Below are 17846 nucleotides of genomic sequence, written 5' to 3'. Positions count from 1 at the left end.
CCTCCGCCGCCTCACCGGCCCCTCGTCTTCCAGCTCGTTGTTATAGCAACGTGGCGAGTTGCCAAAGCAACAACTTCCTGTGATCTTGTAGATAAAATCCATTCAGCAACTTCTTTTCTTTCTCTCCAAGAAAACACGAGCCACAGATTCATTAGCCACGGTCCACCAATCAGCAGCCAGAGCTGCCTCGGTCACCTGTAACTGTGCCGAAAGGACCAATCACGGACTCAACGCTTCTCCTGGATTCGAAACTCAATCAGAGTCCCGCAGGTCAAACACGTGTCAGTGTGTGAAAGGTTTTGTGTATCATGGTGGCAAAGACAAGGTGAGGGAGAGTGAGATAAGTGTTTATTTTATTATTTTCAAACTTTTACTTAAAGCAAAGATGGTTTTTCTGAACAACATCCAACAAAAAAGATTTTAAAATTAAACTGACACACATTTCAGAGGGATAACGGAATATTAAAAGTACCAACAGCCAAAAGTGAAAGTGAAATATAGTTCACATTTATTCAGTGTTTCCCCAGAAGACAAGAGACTATTGGACTTTTGTCAGATGTCCTGAAGCATCCAACCAAATAAATGTTAATGTTGCTTTGTGTCTTTTAATTCAAAATGAACGTCTTTAAATTTTAAATGACTGTCGTCTGGTTTTTGGACGTCTCACAAAAGCTGTCGTGTCCGTTCTTTAATAATATAATAATTCTGCTCTCAAAAACCTATTTACTCAGACACAGTTTGAATCTGGATTTGTTCACATTCTGCCGTCGAAATTTAACAAGTGATGTGGAAGTTCAAATTAGCCTCGCAGGCAACATTCAGTAAGTTAACACACACACACACACACATAACTTTCTAACCTCCTCTAACTTATTATATTTATTCTCTGAGGCTTTTTCTCCTGCTCCATCCAACAAATGTATTTGTTATCACTTAGTAAAATTGATTTCTTGACGCTGTAAACATTGTGGTAAAATAAAAAACCCGGTATCATTAAAAAAAAAAAAAAAAAAGGAAAACTAACCTAATGGTTTCAAAATCAATTCAAATAGGAAAGAGAAGGTGAAACACCTGCAGTGGATAAAGTGTAACGCACCGGAGACGTGGTGGAGGCTTGTAGGCCGCCAGCCTCCTCAAGTCTTAACGCAGCGGAAGCAGTTGTGGTGAAACCTCATTCTGGCCTAGTTCGTTCCCTCACACATGTATCACTGAAGAGCAGATGATGAGAATCAAACCAAAACTCTCTGATGTGGATTCTTTTTTCTCTCTTCACAAACCTACACCTGTGATTGTGTCACAATCTGAAAGCAGAGCTCTTCGGCTCAACAGGACATCTCCTTCGCCTACGATAGCTTCCTTCCTCCGTTTCCTCCGTCCTCGCTCACCCCCCCACCCCACCCTCCTTCCTCCCATCCTTTCCTTCCTGCCCCGAGGTGATCTTTGTCAGCAGTGTGGCAGAGCGCCGCTACGTGATGACCACACAATCCTGGGATTCAATGATGCAATCTGTGTGCAAAAAAAAAAATAAAAAAAACATTTCAGCTGAGGAACAATAGATTTCATTGCAGGGGGAGTTGCATGAGGGGAATATGTCATCATGCGATTAGAGCAGGGCTGATAAAGCTTCAAGCACACGGGGAACGGAAAAGGCCACGAAGAAACGAATGCTGAAACTGAGGTTCGGTTTCCCCCACTTCATGAAAAGAGCCGTTTGTCTCCTGGAGGAATCCAGTGGGAGTTTGTGAGTTACATATCACATGTGACGACCTGACTCGGAAAACACAGCTTGGCAAGGTTCAGCAGATTTTACAGAGACTCAGGTGTCACCATTTATTTATAACTATTCTAGAGCCGTTCACAAAAGAATGACAGCGTCCATATTGTCCCGGGATTGATCCAGATACAACAGCATCATATCATTTTCTCAGATTTTCCGTAAAAATAACTCATTAAAGTTGTTTTTACACCAGTTCTGAGTTATCACTGTTTTGCAGCCAGCAGATTTTACAGTGACACAGATCTGCTCTTTAAATAAAATCCCGTCTTTGGGAACTTCATGTTTGTTCAAGTTTAAAAAAAAAAAACTCTCCAGAATATGGTCACGATTAGAGAGATGGCCGTTTGATATGATTAAAAATAACCAGGTGAGGACACACTGAGGTCCTGACGGTCGAATACTCGAGGAGATCCATGCAGCCAAATCTCCTTGGGGGTCAGAAGTCACCTTCAACTTTTTATTTTTAAGTACTTTATTAATTATTAATCTAACTGGGATCTTACTATTTCACTCATCTTTCTTATTTTATTTCGTTTTTAATCTTTTCTCATCTGTTTCCTATTGTTCGACCTTTTCATCTCGATGTTCGACACGCTCTTTTCTCATGAATGATATTTCAGTGTTATGTTGTTGATGTGCTCTGTTGCACACGGCATCTATTGCGTGTTTGTCCTCACCCTGCTCGAGGGTTAAGGTCGAAGGATGTGTCACCTTGTGCCGATTGTCAAGCCCTGTGTGGTAAATTGTGATTTGTGAACACGGGCTATACAAGTAGAATTTCATTAAATGATTGATTTTTAACTTGTAAAGCAACTTTGTCTTTTGATTATAAGTGTAATTCATTTGCAAAAGAATTTGATAAAACACACAATTACCAACGTAAAAGATGTAATTGACTGATTAATATTAAATCTATGGCAAAGCAAAAGGTGAAATATTACAATTGGGAGCGTGGCCCATATATGAGCTTCCTGTTGAAACACCGGACGTGACAAGCAAAAGTCAGTTTGATGAATCGTCATATGAATAATCAAGAGGAGGTGGGTGAGCAGGAGGAACTGTACAGAAGCAATGTGTATATTTGTTTGTTTGTGTGTCATGTGGGTGCATTGACAGTGAAGTCATCCTGCAACATCTTGTGGTTGGTTTGTATTTGCATCCTGGAACAAACTGCACGCCAGACCCAGAGGTGTGATTTCACCTCACACACGACATATCTGCTTAAAACTGCAATAGAACCAAGATAACGCAGAAGATGACCATAAAGAATAAAAGAAAAAAAAAAAAACATAAAGACACAGAATACGACAAAGAAACGACCTGAAAGAGGCAGTGAAGAATCACTCAGGGATGAAAAAAGACCAGAAAGATGAAAAACCATCACTAAGAGAAAGACAATGATCACAAAAATGGAACAAAATAACGGCAAAGGGACACAAATGTCCCCAAGGGACACAAAAATTACCATAAGACACAAACTATGACCACGAAGAGATGAAAAATGATCAAGAAGACAAAAGCAATGACCCCGAAAAGGAACGAGACGTAAAACAGGCAGAAAACATTGTTTCACACGACATTAGTTAAAACCTCTTTACATACAGTCTATGGTTAAAACAATTTTCATTGATTTTTCAGAAGCACCTTTCCCCCCCCGACAGTTCAAAAGAGAAATCGGTGAAAAGTGAAAGTCAATTAGAAGGAGACCGGCGAGCTCTCTTTATCAACATGAAAACAGAACTGGGAGGACGTTTCAGGGCATGTGTGATGAAAAGCCCGAGCGTGCGGGTCTCTAACGCACGAGGTCAAGAGAGAAAGTGAAAAGAGGAAACTGAGGCAGAGACGAGTGCAGAGAACAGGTTTCTCGGGTTTCGACCGTTCTGAAACAGAAAAAGAGGCATTGAAAAGTTTAAACTTTTCATTTTTCAGACTGAGATTTGAAAAATGTAAATTGTATTCTCTCCAAGTTTTTACTGCGTGAAATATATTTATTTATATGACTTCGTATATCTGGCCACTGAGCTCTGCCTGCTATGTAAATGATAAAGACGGGATGAAGTAGATTAAAAGAGCGGCGGCACTTTAAGCGTGTGTGTGTTGATAACACGCGAAGATCATTTTTTATAATCAGTGTTTGTTCCTGTGAGACGGTCGCTACACAAATAAACGACGAATGACAAATAGTAAAACAGGACTAATGATGTAATGGGTGAAATTTCTAGCATCACATTAGCAAAATTACAGTGTCATTGTCGTTGGGTGGGGGTGGGGGTGGGGGTGGGGGATGGGATTAAAATAGCCGGTGAACAGGTTGGACAGTTTCCACGATTTCACATTTTTGTGGCTTTTCAACATCTGGTCAGAAGTGACCTCAGAATGTTGGGGAGCTTTAGATTCGAGAGTAAACCTCAGCAGCTCACATTCTGTGGCTGGCTCTGTGATGAACTCATTGCGTGTGTGTGTGTGCGTGTGTGTGTGTGTGCGTGTGTGTGGTCCAGGTATTATTCATGTTGTGGGGACCTGAACCAGTTTTCAAAGTCACATAATGGACACTTGACTTCCTTATAGGGACACAAAACAAGTGTGCAACACAACATGTTGAGAGGAAATGTTTCAAGGTTAGGTGCAGATGTTCGGGGGTTGGGTAATCGAGATGTATGTCAAGTGTGTGCGTTTGTGTCAGTGAAGGAAGAAGTCAAACATTTTACGTAAATTAAAATACCAGATTAACTTTTCTGCTCCAGTAAAAGAAAGTAAGGACTTTATATATATATATATATATATATATATATATATATTTAAATGTTGTGGAGTACAGATATTTGTGTGGTATAAATACATTAACCACCTGTGTGTGTGTTTGTGTGTGTGTGTGTGTGTGTTGCTTTTTTAAACCAAAAGTATCAATTAACCACTTTCCCATTCTGAAACCTGTTCCACTCTTGAAAATTTTTGTGACTTCTCTTTCCCTCCCGGCTCGTTTCTCCCCAGCTCACTGCTGCTGCTGCTGACTCCACTTACCCTGTGACATCACTGGAGTTTCCCTTCTGCTGAAGCGGCTGCCGCAGCATAAATACTACAAGCTCCGGTTCACTCTGACAGAACAGCAATAGCATCACCACACAGCTGCAGCTCAGCAGGCACCTGGAGACAAAGCATCCAGCCAAGTGTTGACTTTTTACATTTTCAAGGCAGCTGACTGTGAGCATGGTGAAATACACAAGTGCACCAGGTGACGTGGAGTCGGGTCTGGAGGAGAGCAGGGTGGTTCTGGTGGAGAAGAAGTCGTCCACCGACTGGATGTGTAAGGTGCTGGGGGGCCTTTTCATCGTGGCCCTTTGTTTAGGAGGCGTCCTGGCGTTTTCTTGGTACACGAACAAATCTGAGATGATGGTAAGGAGAAGCACTCTTTCTGAATGTGATAAGAAATATTTAAAAACTCCAGCAAAGTTGAATGTCTGAGTTTGCACCTCTGATCAGTTTGCCCTCCTTGCAGACGCAATCAGGCCAAACAGCGGCCCTGAGCCAGAAGGACTCCGCTGAGAAAACAGGTGATTACATGCACGGCTGCTTGTTTAAAAACCATCTCCGGGTATTCATTTAAGTCTTGTGTGGGATTCTTGACACAAACTCACTAGTGTCCTCCTCTCATCAGAACCCCACAACACACTGAGGCAAATCAGCAGCAGAGCCAAGGCGGCCATCCATTTAGAAGGTGAGTCACCTTGACTTGGTTCTCAGCAAACAATGGGCTCAGTTTCTCGGCTTTCAAAAGAGCCTTTCAGCCTCTTGTCTTCCACTTGTGTGATATTTGTTGCTTCCTCCTAGAAGTGTGTTAGCCTGGGGCACGGATGAGGAAGTTGTTGCACTACCACTTAATTTTTCGCTTTAAACCCCCGGGAGAGAAGAACTCAGAACTCAGACACCTCTTCTTCTCTTTCCAGGTAGAGACGAGGAAGACGAGGAGACTTCCGAAAACAAGCTGGTGTGGAAGAACGACGAAGGCCTAGCATTCACTCAGGGCGGCTTCGAACTGGTGGACAACCACATCATCATCCCACGAAGCGGCCTCTACTTCGTCTACAGCCAGGCGTCGTTCAGAGTCTCCTGCAGCAGCGACGATACCGACGACGGCAAGGAGGCAGCGGAAAAACACCTCACGTCCATCAGCCACAGGGTATGGCTCTTCACGGAGTCCCTGGGCACCCAAGTGTCCCTGATGAGCGCGGTGAGGTCGGCGTGCCAGAAGAGTCAGGAGGACGCCTACAGAGACGGACAGGGCTGGTACAATGCCATCTACCTGGGCGCAGTGTTCCAGCTGAACGAAGGGGACAAGCTGTGGACGGAGACCAACATGCTCTCGGAGCTGGAGACAGAGAGCGGCAAGACTTTCTTCGGTGTCTTTGCACTTTGAGACTTTAAACCAGATTTAATTTATTACTATTCATCTTCATGGTGAAATGTTGAAATCTCAATTGAGACAAAACTTAAATCCCTATGAACTGTAACAGTTTGAAACCTTATTTCTAAGTTATTTATGTTGACCTGAGATTGTAGTAGCCCGGAGTTCCTGTGCTGGAGCAGATGATGACACAGCAGCGTCACTGCAGAGTTAGGGTTCAAGGATTATGAGGGTTAAGTACCTGACAATAATATCTAATATGTATTTATTTATATTTATTTATATTTAAAATGGTGGGGTGAGGTGGTAACTATTATATTTATATGTTTTTTGTTTAATTAAATTTGTTAAAAAATACTTTTGTGTCACTACATTGAATGTGAACTAATTTCATAGCTGAAATACCGAAGAAAATAAGTTGCAGCTCAGTTGGCAAAGAGCTCACACACACACAAACACACACACACACACACTAGCACACACACACTAGCACACACACACACACACACTCCCATGTCATGTCTCTTTCCAGCCGACTGAAGATGAAGTATGTGGTAACACAGGGAAAGTGGTTGGCGGTGCAGAGGAGGGAGGAGGTTGCAGGGTGCATATGAGTGTGAGTGTGTGTGTGTGTGTGTGTGTGTGTGAGTGTGTGTGTGTGTGTGATTGTGCAAGGGTGGGGTGGGGGTGTTGGTGGGGAAAACCCGCTCTGGGCTGAGGCTTCTGTGGGCCTCCACCTGACGCAGCGCTCTGCAAGACTCACCCAAAAAAAAAGTAGGAAATTCCCCTTGTCTTGTCTGATCCAACAAAGGAAGTATTTGCTGCTGTGGAGGAATTTCATAATGACTTTGCCAAATAATAGACCAGGTCCAGTGTGTGTGTCTGTGTCTATGTGTCTGTCTGTGTGTGTGTGTGTCTGTGTGTGTGTCTGTGTTGTGGGGTCATGGGACTGCACCACAGCTGGTTTTGTGACATTGTCATCATCCAAAATATCACATTGACTCTGGAGCAATTAGTCAACTTTTGTTTCATCTATCTACAAACTTCCACTTATTGTCTGTGTAACGAGGTTCCCACCGGCCTCAGCAGCTGGATGTCGTGTCGCAAACGACTTCCCACTTCTTCCCACGGCTCGAACTGGTGACAATGATCGAGCTCCGGCGATAAATATGTATCAAAAAGTTAAAACTGCATGAAGGTCAACAGGAGTAACATTAACTGGTGACATCTAGTGGAGGATGTATTCAAAAAAAAAACCAAGCCACAGGATGTTGAGACTTTAGTTGTGATAATTAGGAAGCTGGGGGGGGGGGGGGGGGGGGGGGGCATGACAGGCCTCCATGCTGCTCCTCTGGTGTCACACAAGTGTCCGTCAGCCCCGACATTCAAACTCGGCTCAAAACGACTTCATGTTTTTAGCCTGAACTCGACAGAGGAGAACATCCGGTGTTGAAATGAGGTGTTTTCACACGTTTTCACCAATCTCCCAAAGAACCGGACACGTGCATGAGACTGATAACTCTGAGTCTGCTGCAACTACGGGGCTGTTGGGCCTCGGCGGAGCTACGGGCGCTACCGAGCGACACTCTGGTATTTTCATTGCAGTTTGTTTGCACGAGCCAAGAGATTACACATTCGACTTTTGCAGAAGATCCGGATAAATGGGTGGATCCTGGAATTTACTTTCCGTTTCTGTTACATGGCGAGATCGGGCGTTACCCAGCAGAGGTGTGTTTTCTCCTCTTTGTCTATTTGTTTGACGGCAGGTTTACGAGACGTGAAGTGAAACTTGGTGGAAGAAAGAGACATGGGTCAGAAAGGAAATCCGGAAATTTTGGTGTGGATCTGGACTAACTGCTCGGGATAGGATGTTTAGTTTTTTTTACATTTCTCAGAGAATTAATCTCTGAACTCAGACACATTTAGGGAACTCCTATCATCGTTGATACATCATCGTTGATATATCATCGTTGATATATCATCGTTGATATAACTTCCCTAAATGTGTCCGCACTGAAATTTGGAATTTGCAGATTTGGTGCGGCTTGTTTTAATTGAAGGGGACGTGGTGGCGCGGTGACATTCTAGTGTTTTCATCGTCTTCTGTTTGCTTGATATTAAATGTTGTGGCGTGGCGGGGGGAAGACCCGAGAAAGCACACGTTCAATTTTTGCAGCACATCTGGAAGAACAGGTGCATCTCACGGCGAGATCGGGCGTCAGCCTCCGTGGAGGCCTGTTCTCTGAGCGACCTTCTATTTCTTTTCCTCGATCTACTTTTTTTTCCCGCTGCTGAAAAAGCAAAAAATACCATTTGGAAAAAAAACAATTACTTTATTTACTCTATCCATATATTTGCATACACATACTCTGAAATATATTAACATTTAAGATCTTAGATATAGTGAATACAAATATCCCAAAATCCAAGTATATTTTCATATATGTGCAATATAATAGAACATTTCCTAGTTTATCTCTGCATTCATATGTTACACTATGTGATCCATGAACTGCACAGTTAATAAATACGCCCCATTTCGTTCAGTGATGACTGTCCCGCTCCGAATACCCTGAGCTGCAATGTTTTCCATTGACAGCGTGAGTAGCTTGTTTTTGCTTAAAGTGCACACTGAAGTATATACTGTATATTTTAAAATCCTTCCACAAAGTGTTGTTTGAACTGAAGCTGTTCAGGTACCATTGCTTTAAAAATCTGGAAATAGCTCATGAATGAAATATAGAATATCGGGATTAACTGCTGAATAAACACAGTGCGTCACGTCACTTATATCCCACTTTGACACACGTACAGTTCAGAGGCAAGATGAGAAACCAAAAGTAGAAAATAAAAGAGCATCCGTCCAGATTGTCCGTTAAGGGAAAACATAAAACCACATCCTTTTCTTTTCTTTGTTTAAATAAAAAACTTCACATGTATAAAATCTGTGCTTTCTCTGAATCTGTTCAGAAACAGCCATCGTAGAAGCCTCTTTTCTTCTCTGGAGGCAGAAGAAGTAGAAACTGTCTTTCTGCCGAGCTGGGTTTGGTAGATTTGTATTTTTATTTTTTTTTCAGTTATCTCAGTTTTTACCACCGAAAGATAACGATCAGCTGCAGCCGCAGTCGCTGCAGCTGAGGCCGGGAGATGTTTATCTGCTCTAGTCTACGATGGAGTTATTGGATGACTACGACGGTGCTTCACCGCTAAGGAGATACGACACAAACCTCGAAAAATACAAACATTATTTCCAATTGGCAAAACTATCAAAATTGTTCTTATCCATCAGCGAGCTCGGATCATTTTCTCCTCTGACATTCAAACATCAGCAGAGGACTCAGTGTTTGAGATGCGACGCTGTACTCGAACACACCGTCCAGACAACAAACATCTAAACATGCTGAGCTCCTTGGCCCTTCTAAGTTATGGCTGTTTAATAATCCACATCATCACTGGTCACAGTCGAGCTCAGCCGTCGTTCGGAGGAAACATCGGAGAAAGTAAAACTGTACATTGCTTCGTCCCTTTTGTGAATCTCAGTTTGCACAACTCATCCGGGAAAAAGTAAACAAATCATTGGAACGACGACTCCGTGACGAAAAAAAACGCATCAGGTATTACGGAACGATATATAAACCACTACTGCGTGTGCTTCTCTAGTCCACAAACTTGAAAAGACAAACGATGGAGACGATATCGCAAAGACACAAACACAAATGTTTCCTTTTATCAGATCCTCCAGAGATCTCCTCGAGGAGATCCATCCGTTCACGCCACCTCTGCGAAGGACCTCGAGCGCTGCGGGCCGGGACGTGTGCTCGCCGCCGCCGCGTCGACCCGTCACGAGTGCCTCGATGCTGAGTCGAACACGGTGAGATGAAAAGCGTGAGGACGGGTGTTACCTGTGTGACCCCACCCTCCCCTCCCCTCCCTCCCCCCCGAGGCAGCCGGGTGTGAAGCGCCCCTGTGTCCCCGCACCGCCGTGCTCACGTCAACAAAACATGTGATGGTCACAGTGTCTCCATGTGTTTTGTGTCCCCTGTGTGCACTGTGTCACTACCCTCACCCCCTCACCCCCTCACCCCCCTCCACCCCGTGCCTCGCCTACTTGTACAGCAGCGGGATCTGGCTGTTGTGACAGTGGTTGCGGCTCATCTTGCTGTCCGCCGGGTAGAGGTTGGACGAGTTGGAGAAGGAGGGCGGGAGCGAGTGATTGTCCGTGGTGGGGTTGGGGTAGCCGGGCGGGGGAAGCAGGGACTTGGGGTCCGGCTGGGAGGAGGGTGGCGGAGCGTTGTGGTTCTGGTTCTGGCCCGTGGACGGTCGGCGGCGGTTGCGGAGAGCCTGTCGCTCAGCCAGCTGGTTGCGGAGCGCCGAGACCCGCTCCTCTTTCTGAAAACACAACGAGGGAAGAGCGACTTTAACTTCTCTTTATCAAACAGGATTCAGATACGAAACCTCAATGTTTTGACTGTGTACTATGTTTTCAAGTACTTGATATGTTGTGTAATTTTATACTACTTGTATGTTTGCACCAGGGATCAGAAGCAGCAGAAGCATTCTTCTCATATGGAAACTTACAAACACTATGAACACTGTTTTTCACTGTTTTTTAAAAATGGTCACATTCTTTTTTTTACCTCGAGCTCGAAGCCTGTTTCAATATTTCCCCCGATTTTATCTGAGATCTCGATCAGTAAATAAATCGGTGACCTTTAGGGGAATGATATTTTTGCGTGTGTGGGATTCAAATTGGTGAAGATCCAAATCTGGATCTAAGGGGAAATTTAAATGTGGTTTCATCAAGGGACTGTTGGGTAATATATGGAATATGTAAATTCGGTGGTACTTTCGATTTCTATATCTGGTTACTGAAACACCGAACTCTTCCACCCCCACTTCACGTTTATAAGAAGTAATTCAAAAATTTTACAGAATGCACCTAATTTAGTTGGAAGCAGATTTTCACACGTGTAGAAATTCACTTAAAGGTTTTGATTAATGCTCAATTAATGTTTAAGTACTATAGAAGCTTTTATATCACACAGATAAGGAAGTAAAATATAAAAAGCAGCAATAAGGAGTAAATATAACTGTAAATATAAAAAGTGTTGTTTATTGTAAATCCCGCTGATTCGAAATCTTGCAACAGAATGAAATGAATGAATGAATGTGGTTCCATGAATTCCTGGACTTCAGTACGATTCCACAATAGATAAATCCTCACGTCGTCCGTTCAGCTTCCAGCTTCGTGAAGTCGACTACAGACGGAGTCTTGAACTCAATGATTACGATGAGTATCAGCACGTTCCTCACGTGATGCGTCAATATTACTACTAGACAATCCTGCTCTGAATGTAAAATACTCAACAGTGCAAAGAAGGTCGCACGCCGTCAATTAATCAATGAGTCAGCATTAAAATGCATTTTGATGATTTATTAAAAGCTCGTTGTGGGAACTGTCGGGTTTCTCTCATCCACTGAAAACACGATCGCTGTATTTCAAGAAAGAACTACTTCACATCCTGTACATTGAATATTACAAGGCGTCCGTCTCCAGGACAAAATGTTAAAGATATGGAAACGTGTGGATGCAGATTATGAATAATAATAAAATGGTAAATGTGTGTGTAATGTCTTCACCTCCTGGATGATCTTCTGCAGCTCCCTGTTCTCTCGCTCCAGCTGCCTGGATTTCTCCTCGTCGTTGTTGTTTGTCGACGAGCCGGTCTTCAGCGTGTCCTGTTGCTCCGACTGCCACTCGCCGCGGGTGATGAGACGCCGCATCTGGAACGCCACGGGAGCAGGAAGTCAATAAAGAACAAAGTCAGTCCGGAGAGGGCACAGCACCGAATGAATAATGCAGAGAACCTCTAATGAGAGCACAGCTTAAATGTTCGCAGCCCTTTCAGCCAAGTTTATCTAAAGTGTTTTATTTTTCTTATTTTAGCAACTTCTTTGGTGCAGAGAGCTCCTCGTCCATTTATCACAAACAAATCATTGCTACTGCTCCCAGACGTGTACTAAAAACAACAACACATTTCATTTATAGAGCTCTAAACTCAAACTTAGACAACGGAGGAAACTAAATCAGAAACCCAGATTTTGAAAATGGCAATGATGACAAAGATTAAACCCTGATGACAAATAAATATTGAGGATTGATGTTTAATAGTTTAACCATAAACTCTTTCTTATTAATAACTATAAATAAAAAGAAAACACAAATACAAGAATAAAACATATTTTCATGCACATCTTTCCTGCTTAGTCTGTAAAATAAAAGTTTTCATATCTGCTATCATAGTGATGTTGTCTGTTCGACTGAGATATCGATCGGATAAATAGTAATATTAAACTTCAAACTATTTTATTAAAACAATTGTTTAATTAATATATAATTATCTCTATCAAAAACCTATTCAAACACGTTTAAAGATATTTAAGTCATCAAATATCGCAGCAATTCCAATGTGGTGCAGCTCTCGACGTGTGTTCAGGTGACTTTGAAAACCTCCAGACATTTTTTAAAATCTCCTCCTGAAGACACTGAGACTGGCACGTTTGACCTTTGGAGTGCAATTGTCAGTGTGCGCAGCAGTTACTTAAAAAGAATCAGTCATGAGCACCTTGGGCACAAAAAGCACCACCAGCGTGATGTAGGCAGAGAAGACGACTGCCAGAGAGGCAAAGGCAAAGGAGGCGTCCTGCTGCGAAGACAGGATCATAGTCACCGGAGCCGTGATCAGGCACAACACCTGCAGGGAGAGAGAGAGGGGGGGGAGAGAGGGGGGAGACAGAAAGAGAGGTGCAAACAAAGGAACAGGAGAAAGGTAAAGGTGAGATTTAAATAAAGAGAAAGCAGGAGGCAGAGAGCGGTGTTCGAGGAGAGAAGGTGGAGGATGAAGAAGAGAAGGAGAGGGGAAGAACATCACATCCATAAAAGCATCAGGCCTCTGTTTGTGACTCCGGGGAGGGCTCCCGTGTGACAACAGCATTAAAAAGTCATGACTGAAGCGACGGCGACGCGCTGACAATCACCACATTGTCATCTCATCAGAGCCTGGAGCTCGCAGCTTAGCAGGAAGGAAGGAGGTCCCTTTACAGACACCATTAACTATTGACACCGTCATAAAACTAAAATGAGTTTATCGCAACGTGAACTAATAACGTTGGACTCGTCTCACGTTATGAGAGAACCGTGTGATGAAATGAGCTGCAAGCCACTTTTAAAGCTGTCACAAATCCCCATGAATGATAGATCAATGATCTCGTCCGTCCTCGATGGAGGAGACGAGATCAATCCAGTTATTAATTAGATATCCACAAAGTAAGAGTTGATAAGTGTTAGGACGCCTCCGCTTTTATTTATTCATGGGGATCACAGCGAGGATGGGTTTATTTATTTTTTTTAAAACGAAAAGGGACAAAAAAAATGTTTGCTCGCCTTTGATGGAAACAGAAAAACTCCTCCGGCAGTTAAAGAGACAGAATCCACTTTTACACCAGACGTTTCACATCAATTTCAAAGCTTCCCGGTGTCAAGAGCGTCAGGAAGTGGCAGCGAGCATTTGTCTAAAGTGCCCAAAGTGCATCCAAGGTGCCTCCGTTTAAGATGGTTCACTCGCCCTCAGCAGCCACCGAGGAATGTTTATGACCGAGGGCCGCAAAGCACCCAGATATGTTTTTAACATATTCCCAGAGACAAAGATCTGTGCACACAACACACAGAGAAGCTGCACAGCCCACACGGTGCACACATGTCCACGTTTACACTGAAGGACCGGGAGCTTCTGCAGACCTAAAGAAAAATATAAAAAGTTCCTGATGCAATCTCTGAGTATTTTATTGATTTGAGTTCACATGTATTCCAGCAGGAAGCTTTGGCTGAGAACGAGTTTTCATTTTTACAAAAGAGACCTGAGATACGACCGTTGCTATCGCTGCAGCACAGGATTTATGATTCATACACTGTTCACCGGCGGGTTTATCACCAGAGATCTGCCTTTAAAAGAATTAAACCTCGAGATTAAAACTCGTGCTTGTGAAAAAACTTGAATATTTTATAAACACGCCCGTTTCTGCGTCTCGCGTTGTTCCCGCCAATCACCGCACGAGTTCCTACTGTTCTGGACTAGATCATCGATCTGGGATGTTCGGATCCCAGAGGTTGTTTCTCTGAGAGGGGAAAGTTTCCATTTGTATTCCTGCGGTGCCCTCAGCTGACGTCTTCTTGTTGGGAGTTCGGAGGATTGATGTGAAATGAGCGAACCTTAAGGCGGTTTATCTACTCGAATAAGAAAAAAAATACCGAGCAGAGGCATTAAAAAGGAGCGTTGAGTTATCTGTGAACTCCATTAACTTTCGGAAACGACGGGCAGCGAGTGCAACCGGTTCCCCCTTCGAGAACGAGGCTCTTTTACGCCTTCGCAGCTGTGAGACGCCGAAATCACGAGGGCGCTGCCGATGATTGACCCCCGCAGATATATGACGGTCATTCTTTGCTGTGGGGCGATAAAAAGCTCACTTATTGCTAATTTAATGTTATTCAGCCGGATGCAGACAGAAACACCCAGGAAGCGGAGTTCGGGCCTGATGGTGTCGTTTCCTTCTTTTCACTCACAGCCACGTTGTAAATAGCCATCCCCACGGCACGGTGGTCGTTGATCTTCTCCGTGGAGACGGACTTGGTCTCGTAAGCCAGAAATATACCGAGCAGCAGCAGCAGACCCTTGTAGCCGTAAACCACACCTGAGGGGAAACAGAGAGAGAGAGAGAGCAAAGGTGAAGGAGCGAGAGGCGGAGGTGAGACAGGTGTAGTGCAGCCGAGGAAGTCGTTAAAGACATAAAGTAAGAAAATGGAAGCGGTTCAAAACAGGATATTAGTGTGTGTTCAAATATCTCAACTACTATTATGTGTGTTGGCCTGAAACCTGGTGCAGTCATTCACGGCTCCCACGCAATGAGCCTCACCCACTGTGGCAGTCCCCCGAGGTTTCCTCTTGTAGCAGAGAGGTTTACATCCCGAGAGTGTGACAGAGTGATACTGTGATGATACATAACTTTATCCTGTAATGACATCATCAGGTCGAACACTAAACAGAAAACTGGGGTTTGTCCACAGTTACGCTTGAATGAAACTTTAATTAAATGCAGAAATCTGAAGTTAATCTTTAACTTGGGTTAACAAAGCTATAATCTATTGCAGAACACGTGACCGGGTTCAGGTATAAAAAAAAAACTAAAATGTTCCTGTTATCAAGCACAAAGGTTGAATGTGTAGAAAGACGCTGAGAGAAAAAGATAAGAGAGCTGAGAGAAGCTGTGTGACGGAGTGAGTCCGACTCTCCTTCAGACCGGCCACTGTTTCTTTGCACCACATTAAAGCTCCATCTTCTCTTCTCTGGGACAGGAAATGCTACGGGGCAGTGGCCCAGTTTGTGACCCACATTATTTGAATTTCAGCACCATTATACTTTCATGAGAGCTGCCACGCTAAGAAAGACAGCAGGAGAGAGAGAGAGAGAGAGAGAGAGAGAGAGAGGGGGACTGCGTGGGCCGACAAAAAAAAAGAAGAATCAAGTGTAAGGGTGCGACGGGGGATGAGGGAGGTGCTTTAATTCAGAGTGAATGTCGGAGACATGTGTGTGTGTGTGTGTGTGCATATGTCCAAGTGTGTGACAAAGACATCCAAAACCAGAGAACGGCGAAGAGTTTAAAAAGCGACAGATTGAGACAAACGAGGGTAAAACAAAGAAAGAAGAGAAGAGACTTTAGATACCGAGCCATGTGTTCATCTTCTCCGAGCTGCAGTGCTCCAGCAAGGGCTGAATCAGGACATCCAGATCTTCTTTAGGGGCCTCCTTCGTGAACTTCTACTCACATGGCGTAGAGACGGAGAGAGAGGTCGAGGGACGGAGCGAGGGAGAAAAAGAGAGAGGGGGGGGGGGGATAAGAAGAGAGGATGAGAGGACGAGCGTCACACTGGAGAGCGAGGAAAACGTGCAGAGTAAGCGTAAGCATTGATCCCCCCCGGGTAAAAAGATCCTTCCCACGAGACGGAGAGACAGACGAGTGAATTAATATTAATATATCAGATAATAAATGTGACATACGGATATTTACAATAATTAGGTGCGACTGTAGAGAGAGAAACAACACAACGAGCTAAAAGATTGTTTGATGAACCTGTGTTCTCTGCACCGTGGGTTTAAACTGAACGTTAATAATGAGGCTGATGCAGGTTTGAGTGGATATCTGAAGGGTTTCACGAGGCAGGAAGTTCATTTAACAGGTTTTGCTCGGCTGTTTTGACGAATGTTTAATTAAAGGAAATGTTTGTTTATTACACGAGTGCCACAGGGTGCCGTAAACAGCGCCGAGGGTTCAGTCAAACATTAGCAGACAAACAAATATAACTCTTCCAGCCATAAATGTCACGGTTATAGTGTTGCTCCTCATCTGTTCCTCGTGAAGTGACACGATATTTATCCTTGTTTGAGATTGTAAGTGTAAGATGAATCAAAATGAAGGAACATTTCTACAGACGAGGCTCGGAGTCTCATTACTGTGCTGCTGACTGATGACGGCGGCTGCACGCTCGGTGCAAATGGGTGATGACACACAAATTATCTCATCCGTCTCTCGTACTCTACCTCGACCGTAATGTGCAGAGGATCCACAATCTGCCAAATCATGAGTGACAGGAAGTCGATGGCCAGCAGCACTCCAACTGTTGCGTAGAGTTTCCATGGCTCCAAGTGTTGCTGTGCGAGTTTGAGCAGAGACACACAAAAACACAAGAAAAGGAGAAAACACACATAAAACAGTCATTACTATCCAAGGGCACCACGAAGCCAGTCTGCAAACAAAGACAAACAACCAGGACAAACAATCCGACAGGCGTCCTTGTGATTTCTGGATGACCGGGCACGAATCGTCTTTTTCAACGTGTCTCATCTGAGTGTGTGTGTGTGTGTACAAGTGTATTTTAGGAGCAGCGGGAGTTGGCATGTGTGTGTGTGTGTGTGTGTGTGTCTATATTCATGCTGCCACCTGAAAACATCATTTATACAAATGCAAAGCGACTGATATCAACTCCATTATTCTTAACTAAAGCGTTAATGGAAGCCGTTCACCCGTAACAGAAAACAAGCAATAAAAATGAGCCCCCCCCCCCCCCCCCCCCCCCCGGTCCTTCTCACGTTACTCGACCACGCTGGCTAACTCCCGCCGCCTCCAACATAGTAACAGCTATTCAAGCGTACAACGATTCGACTGGGAAATAAAACCAGGATGAAAACGTGTAACTGGGCGCCTCTTCACTTGAGTTGCATTAAAAATTATTTGAATAGAGAAAATCTGTGAGCGGTTTTTTTTTTTGGGGTGGTGGGGGGGGGGAATACTGGCACTGAGTAAATTGCCCTGCTGTGGACACGAGGAGAGATGGAAGTCAACGCGATTCGTTGTGCTGAGGCTCAAATAATAAACCCCCCCCCCCCTCGAGGTGGGATTTGTGCAGAGAACTTCAACACTCATCCATATTCAGAAATATTCCATAAATGGCTTAATCTCTCATTCTTCTGATTAGGTCTTAGACATTCCCACAGCTCACCGCGCAGCCTGGCTCCAGGACACACTATCTTCAAGAGGAGCCACACACACACACAC

The 17846-nt window shown here is 44.0% G+C and overlaps 2 protein-coding genes across 3 annotated transcripts in view; one reads left to right on the top strand and one right to left on the bottom strand.

Annotated features, from left to right (window-relative positions):
- Nucleotides 1-4731: 4731 nt before the first annotated feature.
- Nucleotides 4732-6536, top strand: tnfa (tumor necrosis factor a (TNF superfamily, member 2)). The gene is made up of 4 exons (XM_020104959.2): nt 4732-5170; nt 5274-5328; nt 5433-5492; nt 5722-6536. Exons 1-4 carry the CDS (start codon nt 4985-4987, stop codon nt 6189-6191), a joined length of 771 nt encoding a protein of 256 aa, XP_019960518.2. The 5' UTR covers nt 4732-4984; the 3' UTR covers nt 6192-6536.
- A 2702-nt stretch (nt 6537-9238) lies between these two features.
- Nucleotides 9239-17846, bottom strand: part of gabbr1a (gamma-aminobutyric acid (GABA) B receptor, 1a) — a 59650-nt gene continuing 51042 nt past the window's right edge. For both annotated transcript variants that reach the window (XM_069537242.1, XM_069537243.1), the window contains exons 19-24: nt 16832-16942; nt 15958-16051; nt 14800-14927; nt 12806-12934; nt 11820-11963; nt 9239-10568 (exon numbers count right to left, since the gene is read on the bottom strand). In XM_069537242.1, coding sequence (XP_069393343.1) covers nt 10284-10568; nt 11820-11963; nt 12806-12934; nt 14800-14927; nt 15958-16051; nt 16832-16942 — 891 coding nt within the window. In that variant the 3' untranslated portion in view covers nt 9239-10283. The remainder of the gene's footprint in view (nt 10569-11819; nt 11964-12805; nt 12935-14799; nt 14928-15957; nt 16052-16831; nt 16943-17846) is intronic.

Source organism: Paralichthys olivaceus, chromosome 13, assembly GCF_024713975.1.
Source record: "Paralichthys olivaceus isolate ysfri-2021 chromosome 13, ASM2471397v2, whole genome shotgun sequence".
Taxonomy (NCBI): domain Eukaryota; kingdom Metazoa; phylum Chordata; class Actinopteri; order Pleuronectiformes; family Paralichthyidae; genus Paralichthys; species Paralichthys olivaceus.
Note: the sequence above shows the minus strand (reverse complement) of the source record. Positions and strands in the feature narration are given on the sequence as shown.

Excerpts from the sequence above, each read along its gene's own strand:
- tnfa (XM_020104959.2), top strand. The coding sequence starts at position 4,985 with ATGGTGAAATACACAAGTGCACCAGGTGACGTGGAGTCGGGTCTGGAG. Across the intron at positions 5,171-5,273 it reads CGAACAAATCTGAGATGATG|ACGCAATCAGGCCAAACAGC; the intron begins GTAAGGAGAAGC and ends CCCTCCTTGCAG. Across the intron at positions 5,329-5,432 it reads GGACTCCGCTGAGAAAACAG|AACCCCACAACACACTGAGG; the intron begins GTGATTACATGC and ends TCCTCTCATCAG.